Source organism: Trichoderma virens (genome assembly GCF_000170995.1).
Source record: "Trichoderma virens Gv29-8 chromosome Unknown TRIVIscaffold_77, whole genome shotgun sequence".
NCBI lineage: Eukaryota > Fungi > Ascomycota > Sordariomycetes > Hypocreales > Hypocreaceae > Trichoderma > Trichoderma virens.
The window spans coordinates 286,117-297,093 of record NW_014013672.1 but is presented as its reverse complement, the minus strand read 5'-3'; the positions used below and the strand labels follow the sequence as shown (position 1 = coordinate 297,093).

General features: G+C 49.3%; 5 protein-coding genes across 5 annotated transcripts; 2 read left to right on the top strand and 3 right to left on the bottom strand.

Annotated features, from left to right (window-relative positions):
- Positions 1 to 144: 144 nt before the first annotated feature.
- On the top strand, positions 145 to 1,731 carry TRIVIDRAFT_50461 (uncharacterized protein; the record flags this gene model as incomplete). The annotated part of the gene is made up of 6 exons (XM_014099613.1): positions 145 to 352; positions 565 to 695; positions 776 to 805; positions 1,006 to 1,125; positions 1,345 to 1,522; positions 1,616 to 1,731. 6 exons carry the CDS (start codon positions 145 to 147, stop codon positions 1,729 to 1,731), a joined length of 783 nt encoding a protein of 260 aa, XP_013955088.1.
- Positions 1,732 to 3,357: 1,626 nt separating this feature from the next.
- Positions 3,358 to 3,930, bottom strand: TRIVIDRAFT_69706 (uncharacterized protein; the record flags this gene model as incomplete). The annotated part of the gene is made up of 2 exons (XM_014099612.1): positions 3,358 to 3,608; positions 3,861 to 3,930. 2 exons carry the CDS (start codon positions 3,928 to 3,930, stop codon positions 3,358 to 3,360), a joined length of 321 nt encoding a protein of 106 aa, XP_013955087.1.
- A 1,509-nt stretch (positions 3,931 to 5,439) lies between these two features.
- Positions 5,440 to 7,578, bottom strand: TRIVIDRAFT_111884 (uncharacterized protein; the record flags this gene model as incomplete). Its single annotated transcript, XM_014099610.1, has 4 exons — positions 5,440 to 5,620; positions 5,697 to 6,083; positions 6,146 to 7,174; positions 7,248 to 7,578. 2 exons carry the CDS (start codon positions 7,373 to 7,375, stop codon positions 6,436 to 6,438), a joined length of 867 nt encoding a protein of 288 aa, XP_013955085.1.
- TRIVIDRAFT_180851 (uncharacterized protein) lies at positions 5,440 to 7,578 on the top strand (the record flags this gene model as incomplete). Its single annotated transcript, XM_014099611.1, has 4 exons — positions 5,440 to 5,620; positions 5,697 to 6,083; positions 6,146 to 7,174; positions 7,248 to 7,578. 3 exons carry the CDS (start codon positions 5,545 to 5,547, stop codon positions 6,223 to 6,225), a joined length of 543 nt encoding a protein of 180 aa, XP_013955086.1.
- A 288-nt stretch (positions 7,579 to 7,866) lies between these two features.
- Positions 7,867 to 8,878, bottom strand: TRIVIDRAFT_59236 (uncharacterized protein; the record flags this gene model as incomplete). Its single annotated transcript, XM_014099609.1, has 3 exons — positions 7,867 to 8,330; positions 8,390 to 8,477; positions 8,546 to 8,878. 3 exons carry the CDS (start codon positions 8,876 to 8,878, stop codon positions 7,867 to 7,869), a joined length of 885 nt encoding a protein of 294 aa, XP_013955084.1.
- Between the last annotated feature and the right edge of the window lie 2,099 nt (positions 8,879 to 10,977).

The window sequence follows — 10,977 nt, the reverse complement described above, 5'->3', positions numbered from 1 at the left end:
TCCCTATCATATTCCCATCTAATCGCCTTTTCTCCTCGCTCTTGCGCCAGCATCCTGTCTGTCAAGCTAAAGCACACACTACCATTTACGTGTCATTTTTGCAAGGTTCCCGGCTAAAACGGACTGATCGGCAATCTCGTCAATATGTCCGGATCTGGATCTACGCTCGGAGGACTCATCCAGACTTCCTCCCCGGCTGAAGGTGTCAGAGTCATCACCTTCAACCGACCACAGAAACGGAATGCTCTATGCACTGAACTCTTGACTGAATTCCTCACGGAGCTCTCCGCAGCCTCCAAAGATTCTGCTGTCAAAATCATTGTCCTTACCGGCTCTGGCGGCTTCTTTTCGGGTGAGATTTGGTTTTTGACTTTGCTTGAATGATGCTATAGGCGCCAATCGAGCGTCAGAGGGGCACGAGCCTCGTCCCTCTTTTCCTTTGTCTCTTGTCTCTTGTCTCTTGTCTCTTGCTTTTTGCCCCTCGTTCCTTTTTGGGTGCTTCCTGGGTCCACTGGAGATGAACCCCAGCTGATGATTACCGGGGCCCTGGCCTCTGCATAATAGCCGGTGCCGATCTCCAGGATATCGCCGCGCTCGACGCGGCTGCTGCCCGATCATGTCGATATCTCGAGGATCTTTGCACTGGCATGGCGTCTGTCCGAAAGCCTCTTCTGGCAGCTGTTGAAGGACCTGCAGTACGCATGACCCCCTTGCACCGTTTTTTCTCCTAGTATTTGAGATATGCTAATATGGGGCTGTTTTTTTGGCGGAGCAGCTTGGGGGTGGGTTTGAGGTTGCTCTTATGGTGAGTGGTATTGCGTCTATATTGCATTGAATTTGCACGTGAAAATGCACATCATCCATCCCCCTCGTCCTTCCTATCTCAGCGTTTTTGCCGACACCGTCCACACCTTCGCTTGATAAACATACAGATATGCATAGCCCTACGAATACCAACTCTGCCAATGAGGGGCATTTAATATACTGACGTATGGGCGACCGCAGTGTGACATGATATTCGCATCCAAGACGCGAACCTATTTTGCGTTGCCCGAAGTTAAACGCGGGCTCATCCCCGGGGCCGGGGGCACCCAGCGGCTCACGGCAGCGCTCGGCAAGTTCAAGGTATGTATTTAACAACATATTGCTTCTAAAAATTCCCAATTCATCCATCTTTTTCTTGCTTTATTGGTACTTTCGTACTTTCGCATTTCATTCTGGTGTGGCTCCTGTTTCATTGCAGGACTCGTGGTACTTTTGCTGCTGCATAAGATGGGTGTGGTGTGCGGGAGTCATTGTTGTCAACATGAAATCGCTTCGTATCTGCCGCTCACACCAATTTAGGCAATGCGGACAATTCTTCTGGGTAAACCCATCACTGCCGAGGAAGGACTTTCACATGGTCTTGTTTGCGAGCTCTTTGACGATGGGAGTGTGCTTGAAAGTACTATCAAAGTAGCCGCTGAACTAGCCGCCAATGCGACCGAAGCTATGCAGCTTGCCAAAGAGGCCATCTGTCGTGGTAAGAAGCCGCTTGATTCCTTCTAGAACTTTTGTCGTTATCACCATTAAGGCAGCTGCTGACGCAACATTGTGCTTTTTTCTCCATCAATAGCCGATAGTCTTGGGCGTGATGACGAGTTCGAGAGGACCCTCTACTACATCACGATGGGAACAGAGGAAAAGATGAAGGGTGTCAATGGATTCCTCAAGAAAACTAAATCCCATTGAGGTATCAAATGAGGGTCTTGCATGTCGCATCGACTTGATGGACAAAGGAGAACCCCAGCACACATAACGTGCTGCAGGAGTATAGCACGCAAAGTCAGGCTTTTTACCTTCTCAATTCAGAGGTATTTTGGGCTGAGATGACCTCACCCTTGCTTTACGGATGTTTTTTTTTTAGGTGTTTATCTTTGAAGGAATGAGCTCGTAGTGCCGTCTCTAAACGTTCCGGCTTGGTTATCCACTTGACGTGGCCTATCACCATCTCCCGTTTTCCTGCACAACGGCACAGCTGCCTCTACAGGTAACGACTGCGCTCCAACGATATCTCAGATAACCGTCTAAACGGTTTCTATATTTTGACACAACCATCTACCGCACCGTTTGTTCCATGTGAGAGAAAGCTTCCGAACCTTGGCACTCTATGAGGCAGTGAAGCAAATGTTTTCTAGGCTTTTGGCGGAATGGCCAATGGACCAAGAACCCCACAGGATGTCAGACTTTCGTATGTCGACAAATGATCATGAAGCTTTCTGTATAGGAGTACTGACATGTTTCAGTTCTGGTTTTGTTTGCAATCACAGCTATGTCTGGGCTAATACCCACGGCAAACGACAACATCGCAGATACCCGCCGCGCGAGTCATAGCGATGATACATGTATTGAATCATGTTCCTGTTTAGGGTGAATCTAGAAGATTTCCTGTGGGATGTCATGGTTGCTGCGGTCACGCTGGAGCACGGGCCCGAGACACGCATCTGCAGCCTCAACCAAATAGGCAAGTCCACCAGCAGCGGCATATAAGTAGTATCAGACAAACACTCACGCATATGCCACGATACCGAATCCTAGTTGCAGCTGACACTTGACAGCGCACGACCATAGAAGACATACACGCAGCGGATGTGAGAATGTGGTGGGGGCGGTATCCCTTGATGCGCAGATTGGCTTGACTAAGATTGTGTCACCATCCATCTCAACTCGCACCCAACACAACACGGACCCGGACCATGATGGCTCGATCCAATCGCCGTCAGATTTATTAAACCGGTTGGTCAATATTAATGAATAGATCGATGAGGTATGTAGATCACATGACAGTGCGACACAAGCATCGTGTCTCAGTCATTTTAAAGCAGCTGCATTAGCCTGCCGCATCTGCATCACTCCAAGTCGAACACGGCAATTTCGATTCTATATTTACAGGCTCTCTTGCCACGAAGTTACCCAAGCCAAGCCAAGCTCGAGAGACAGGTAGTAGAAACATGGAGCTCCCCATCCGGAGCCTTTTTCGCGTGAGACATCGTACCATGAGCCACATTCCTCCACCATCTGAGACAGTCGACTTAGACACCACCTCCCGCTCATCACCACACATGTCACAGCTCCCCCTCTCCTTCACACCCTCTCTCGTGTTTGTCTGTCACTCTCTGCTCCCTCTCCTTACCACACCGATCCACTCTGTCCCGAAGATCCTCGCCGCTACATTGGCAGTCCTGCATCTGGCCATTAGGAGGATTTGTCCCCGAAACAGATCAGCGCGGCAAATGCGCCTCAGACACATCACATTCTCACACCACCCATTTGCTGAGACAGCTGAAATTGCCCACGGGCATTTCTAGGGGACCGGTACTACCCCCAGTGGGTGGCAAAGGTGACACGCCCATCAGAGGGGGTGCTCCAACCTTTACATCCCAAGAGCAATGCTACCAGGAACTTGGGAATACTTGAGATATCGCGGTCTGCATTTGGGCCGCCACGAGGCTGAGACGATCCCATGCACCTGGTATTGGGGATATCACTTGTGACAACCAGCGTATCGTCGTCGGTTCCCAATGCAGAGAGAGTAGCAATGCAATTCCGACATGATGAAGCAATGAAAGCTATAGGCTGAATTAGTCTTGAATTAGCAATGTGTAGATGAAATCCGCCAAAGAATCAACACCCTAAGCATCAGCGGCGTAGGGATATCCACCTGGAGTACTTTTGCTGCTTAAGCTACTCCCCATGTAGTAAGCGAGATTTTTGTGTATTCTCCTTCCTTTCAAAATTCAGGTGAGAGAACAACTAGATTGAGAACATCGGATAATATTATTTCTGTGGATGACAGCTAGGTATTTACCGAGACAACATACAAGGTATTAGCCTCGCGATTCGGAGCGCGAGCCGCTTCTTCGGCCGCTCCTTGTGATGATCGCGAGGCATGTCTGTGCTGAGTGCGGCAGGTTTATCAACTCACATTATACACGTTCATGATATATTATGCTGATATATCAGTATATACATACTAGTTTGTATACGCAAGATGTGTATCTATTAGGTAGGTCTATATTTACACTCATAAATATCCATTCTCACAGACAGTGTTGTTATTGTGAAATACCTTCCTCTCTTCGTTCCAATATACACACGGCTACTGGGCTGGGCCGATGCTGATCCCTTGCCTCCCTTTTGTGGCAAGTCAAACTCCCACCCTACACCTTTAGAAATTTAGAGCAGAGTTTAAAAAAATCCGGCTCGACATCCGGCACGCACAGCGACGCTAAAAAAGAAGGGGGGGGCCAAGAAAGCGGTGTTTCTGGCTGTGTCTTCTCTGGTGCTTCGGGAACTTTCTGTCGTTACGCGATGGAGCTTGTGGCCCGTCCCTACACCCCTTGATATTGAGAAAACAACGCTTAAAACGTTCCTATTTCTTTTAACTTTGAAGCGTTGTTCCATCCCTTGACAGGGTCGGTTTTTTTCCTAAGCAGCGTAATTAGAAAGCTATAGACGCTTTTATCTTCTGCTTTCTTTTTTTCTTTCTGGCATGATGATTGGATCGGGCAAGTGTCCGCTTTCGGCGTAGATATTTTACTCGCGGGAGGGGAGGGGGAATAATGGGTAGCAGAGTCTTTTTTGGCTTGTCTCGCGGATATGGGAAACAAAAGCATGGTGTATTTCGCTAAATTGTGCTACGGATGACATGTCATGTGGCTGATTCGGGTCGCCCATTTGACAGCTCTCCCGAGGTTCCATTGGGTGTTGTTTAGTGTGTTAGTTTGATACGCGGATGGAGAAGAAGAGAGTGAAAGGCGGGTTTGCATGGCTCCCTTATGTCGATCTTTTGTGGAGAGTAGAGGAGGGGGTTTCCGAGGCCGTGGTATGGGGATTGGATGAGATTTTTGCATATTTTTGGGGAGGTGATGGATTGTGTATGGGACTGTGAAGTGTATAGGTGAGATGTGGAGATTTGTATAGGAGGAGTATGTGGAGTAGTAGGAGGGAGTGGTGTTGGCTTACCCTGGAGTGAAGTCGAAATACTGAATTGGGGTATGAGATGAAAAGACAGGACGATATTCTCCGAGATGGATGTAAGCTTGGATGCTTCCGCAGATAATATATAATGTCTTTATTATATGGTGACTACTGTAAGTGGTTGTGACAACGTGTTAAACTCTAGATCTTCCTGACATTTACGTACATTATTGGGATGGGGAGCCCATATATTGTCATTCAGTAGGCAGATAGAGCAACCCATATTTCTCCGTGATAAAATGACCATCCAGCTACAATTACCGTGATATTTTCCTCATACATAGGCGAATTTACCCTTGAAGCGCATCTCATCTCATCGCATCTGTCATCACGCAGCTCAACCGATCCTTGCTGACAGGAGGATGTAAGCTCCATTTTTCCCCACCACGTTTTCTCTCAACGTCTTCTCATCACTCATAACATGTCAGCAATTCCCATCACCACTTACACACCAACAGTTTTTACAGCTTCATCCTCAATCTGCATCTCATCAATTCAGCTGTATAAACAATAAACATCTCAAAAATGGCGTCTCAACGGAAAGCCCTGCGCGACTGGATCTACCTCCTCATCATCGGCACCCAGCTCCTCGGCATGCTAGGTAAGTAAACAAAACTCCCTCAACTCACCTCATCCATTCCCCCAATCGCTCACAAAAACAAATCAACCACATCCAGCTATTGATCTCGTCGCCTTCTATCCCAAGGAGCTCTACCAACCCCCCTCTTCCCCCCTCCACTTCCTCCTCTCCCTCCGCGCCTGGTACGTCTCGTCCACCGGCGATCCCTTCTTCGCCCACGAGTCTCACCAGCCGTGGTTCGAAATCTTTCTCTACATCGAGGGTCTCGTTCAATTCCCTCTCGCGGCATATCTTGTCTATCAATTGGCTTCTACCAAGGCGACTTCAGGACCTGCTGAGCTTGCTGGACTGGCGTTTGGGTCAGTTACGTTTATGGGCTCTGCAGCGTGCTGCTTCGAGTTGCTGCACATGGGCGACGATATGGTGAGCGAGGACAAGAAAGGGTCGTTGCTGTATGGCACGTATTTGCCGTTTGCTGTCATCCGTAAGTCATTTTTTCACTGTCATTTCGCATTGAGTTGTGAGCTTTGAGACTAATGGACGCAGCTGCTTTGTTGGCCGTGGACATGTATTTGCGTCTGCTGCCTCGTGTCAGCCAGCCTGGTTCCAAGGCAAAGACGCAGTGAATGTGGACTTCTAATACCACGGAGGCATAGTCATTTTACATTCCAAACCATCATGTCAAGAGAGTAATACAATGTATTAGAAACCAAAATCTTCCAAAATCTTCCGGGAGTTGATAACACTCCTTTTCAAATACGCGGTAGCCACCCAAACTCCAGTCTCCGTCATCTCATACAAGTACATGATACAAAACAAGCCTCACCACCATTCCCTTAGTCCTTTCTCTTAGAGTATCCCCACCCATTACCCACGCCGTAGCCCAGCGGTGTAGCCCCCCCCATGGTCCGTCCCTTGAGCCTCCTGGGCAGGATCACGCCCATCGTGTACATGCCAGCCACCAAGAGGCCGGCAATGAACGAGACGATACTGTAGAAGACGGTGCTTGCATAGATGTGTCCACCCAGACCCTGCCACTCCACCTTGCCCTCTGTCTTGGGCAGCATCGGGGTCGGGAACCATCGCACGGAGAAGGTAAACGGCAGCGGATCTCCAATCACAAGCTTCTTGGTGTAGGACCCGGCCATGTGGCTCAGCGGACTGGTGCTGTAGGAAACGGCCGAGTCAATCACGCCGCTGTCGTGGTGATGCGTGTGGTGCTTGGGCTCGCTGTGCAGCAGCACGTTCATGTGCGTGCTGATGTGCATGTGACTGAGCTGCAGGGTGCCGGCCAGGGCGAATATCAGCGGGATGTATTCCTGCTCGGGCAGCTTCTCGCCAATGACCTCGACGTGGGCGGGAGGCCGGGCGGGCAGGCGGCACGAGAGCGGCGCATCGTTGTGGATGTAGAACTCGAGCAGGTGGAAGAAGGGGTCGGTGATGAGGGGGATGGTGCAGTTGAGCTCGCCCTCGACGCCGTACTGGAACTGCAGAGGCTCGCCGGTTTCGTTGCAGGTCGGGAAGGGGATCCATTGCAGCTGGTGGTTGGGGAGTTCGACATGTTCGCCCGTGTCACTAGAGGAGAGAGAAGAAGAGCAGAGTCAGCTTCTCGGAATAGCCAGTCAGTTTCAAGGTATGGCCAACTTACGAGCTTCGGTTCATGCACTCGATGTGAATTGGCGCGCCATAGTGATATGAAGGCAGCGTTCCCGGCAGATTAGCCGCCGCAAACGACGCCAGGCCGCCGACCAGAGTTGCAACGACAGCGAACAGCATCGTAGCGGGAGCTTGGGAATTTGGTCGAGAGTGTGAAGCTATTCGGAATCGGCCCCTCAAATAGAGCCCGAGTTATCCCCCTATTTCTGCCCTGTTCTTTTCTGGCTTTTTCTTGTTTTCTCTCTTCCTTCTCGTTTTCTTCGAGTTACTCGCCGAGCCGCCGGTTTACAATCTGTGGCGATCCATTTGCGGGCTGCGCAGATGCGACGGATCGAAAAAGGGCTTCTTTTGCGATGCTGGAATTCGATGCGTGGCAAGACTAGCTCAGATATGTAGGGGATGGGTCGTTAATTTCGGAGCTGCGCCACAGTGTTGATATTTGGGGGGGTTCGTGTGGCGGCGTGCACATGCCGTTTGACAGGTACCAAGTATCATTACACTGCTTCGTTTACTTCATTTGCATCATTTATTTCATTGACATGCAATCTGTTGAGAACCCGTTTACCATCTTTATTATTTGTTTTCTTACCAGATGATTATCAATTTCACCCTCATTTATCCACGGTCGCACTCATGGTAATCATCAGCCACTCAGTGCTCCATCCCTTGCCGCCATACTTTTCCTCCAGATGCTGCCTCAACAGCTCCTTTACCTCCTCCACTGAATGCTCCTTTCTCACCTCTTCACTCCAAAAAGTATTCATAACCCACGGCAGCATCATCCCAAAAGACAGTACAAACTCGGCCGCATTCTCAAACTTGTAGCTGCCCCGGTGCTCCGTGACTGACACATTTGCAAGTCCCAGATCCTCGACGAGATGCTTTTCGATCCACGCTGCGTCGTCCCAGTGGCCGGAGCTGTGCATCTGCATGGGCATTGGGTCTGGAAACGGCGTGTCAAAGGGAAATGACTCAAATGCTGAGAGAACGTCTGGGATCCAGAAAATTTCAGAGTTTTTCTTGGACCATGTCGAGGCGCCAAATGTGCCGCCCGGCTTGAGGATTCTGATGCAATCTGTGGCTTGTAAGCACATCATGTCCCGTTCTCTAGAGTGACAGTGCTGTTGATGTTACCTTTTACGACGGCATCCGGATCTGGAGTAATGTGGAGTGCCAGACTAATGGCTACATGGCTAAAGAAGTTATCCGGGAGTCCAGTGTTCTATACGACGGCCAGTTAGCAACACCCTTCTCTATGGTAAGTAATGGATGTGAATAAAATGCACCCACCATGGCATCAAGCACTTTTGCCTCGGCATTCACCCACTTCTCCTCAACAATCCGCCTCTTCACCACGTCCACCATGCCTTCCGAGCTGTCAGCACATGTAAACGAGCTCCGCTGAAGAACCTCGTCGGATAACACAGCCTGCACCTCCTGCGTCACCACGCCGGATCCACACGCGCTATCGAGAAGAACGACGGGCTCTGTGACTTCATTCCTAAAGCCCATGTGAGAGATAAGAGGCTGTACAATGGCCCCCATGATGCCGCGCGCGACCCGGGTGAAATCCTTCTCAAACGAGGCCTGTGTCTTGGCGACGGTGTGGAAGTGCGCCGTCATGGTCTTGGCCATGGCTTCAACGTCGTTTGTGGCAGCCATTTTGAATGAAGAGACTGAATCTCCAAATAGTTGAATAATGTTGTAAAATCTCAATTTGTATTTGCTTACTATAACAGCTTCTATCATACCATCTTGGAACCGCTCAGCGCTGGCTTTATAGGTAGAACGTCTACGCAAGTATCCGAGAAGTCCCCGTGTGTCACTTTAAAGCGCAAAGTCTCCGCGAAGTTTGCCTTTTTCAAGTTGCACAAATTCACATTTCATCATCAAGCACAAAGTAAAAATTCGGAAGCAACGGAGCTTTTTTTTATTTGAGACGTATCGACTTGTGGAATGAAATTGCAGCTTGTGAAATTTAATCTCCCTATGCGAGGTTAGATGGTGTTTTTCAGCTGGCGACCCCCATCCGTCCGTCCAGTTCAGCCAAACTTGCGCATCCAAGCCAGGGTAAAAGTAAAATTAGAAGCTGGTGCACAATCCATCCAAATTCTCTTGCAAGTCTAAACGTCCTCGCTGCCTCCTTTCTTTTTTTTTCTTATTTTTTTGAGGAATTGAATTTTCTCTGTATGTTGGTGAGACTCTGGGTGTCCAGCCTACGGGAGACCTGGCGGACATGATCCAGAGCCCCAAAAAGCCCCCTTGTTTGAACAAACGCCCAATGAAAGATACTGTGTTCTCAGCCGTCTCTTAGTAAGTTTTCAGAAGCCTGTGTATAAGCTTCAAGACGACGGCGTTTCAAAGGTGCTGGAGCCCGGGGGGGCTTTTAAAAAAACGTGGATGTTTTCGGCCGATTATGCGGGCGGTCCTTGGGGGGAGCCGGAGCCGAAAGTGGGGGGGCCGGGAGACGGAGATGTCCGGCGAGGAACGTATCATGGCGTCATGATGCTTTGGTCATCGTATGTGTTGTACAAGCATAATATCATATGCGGATATATCGTACATCGTATATCGTCATCGTAAATCGTATATCAGAGCGTTGTGCTTTGACTTGAGATGCATAGAAGGAGACAGTCTCCCCTTGATGAACAAAAGAAAGGTGTTTTATTTAAAAGAGCGAAATGACCAGATCCAGCTGGTCCACCACCTCAACCCGGACTCGGATTAAGCAACCTCACACCTCATCCCCTCCCGAGAAATATCGGAATTCAAATAGTATACAAGAGCAAGAACCCAAAGCAAACACAAAAAAAAACAGCGTCCAACCCCCCCTCTTATATACCCACAGAGTAACCGTACCTTACCTTACCCTGCCTTACCTATAGCTGCCCTCCCCCTCCCCCTTCCCCTCCTCACTCCACCAACAGATCAGGCACGCCGAAAAAAAACCAAAAAAGAGGGCATGCAAACCAACAGCGTCAAGAGGAGCAAAAAAAAAAAAAAAAGGTACCTGCAGCGGTCTTCCCCCCATGACCGACTCAAACCATGCCACGTAAACCGTTGTCCCGGCCCTTGAGCCCAAACGGGTAACAAGAGCTTACTCTTAGCCCAAGCGCAAAGTCTCCATTAGGCCTCCTTCTGCATATCCGAACCGCCCAAAAAAAGTGACGAAACCTAAAACAAATCGAAAAAAAAAAGAGGCCAGCCAGCCAAAGAGAAAGCCCAAAAGTGAGGCGGTCTGCACCCCCATGTACGTGTACATACTACTGTACTACCTACCTACCTAGTGGTAAGTCCCCCCTCGTTAGAGCCAACAAACGCCATCCTATCAACTCTGCCGATCCCGTCGCCTGGCCTCGCCTCACCGGAAACCGACACATTGTGGCCCCCGAAGATGCAAACGACGCAGAAAAGCTTCCACTTTTTTCTTTCTTCTGCAGATGTTATTTGTCCTTTTCCGCACTTTCCGAAAGGTCTATTTGCGCGCTTATGCCGTCCTTCTACTGGTCATATTTCATCCCCCCCGCTTCTCGCCCTGGTGTTGTGCGGTTGGATAAAATTCATCCCTTGGGCATTCATCCTAATTTTTTGACCAAACACAAAAAACACGAGGCAAAAGCCATTACCCGACCCTCCCAATAAAAATCCAATCAAACTTCATCAAAAAACATAAAAAAAAAAGGCCCATTTCATTCACTGCCTAAAAAGGGAGCCAAAAAAAA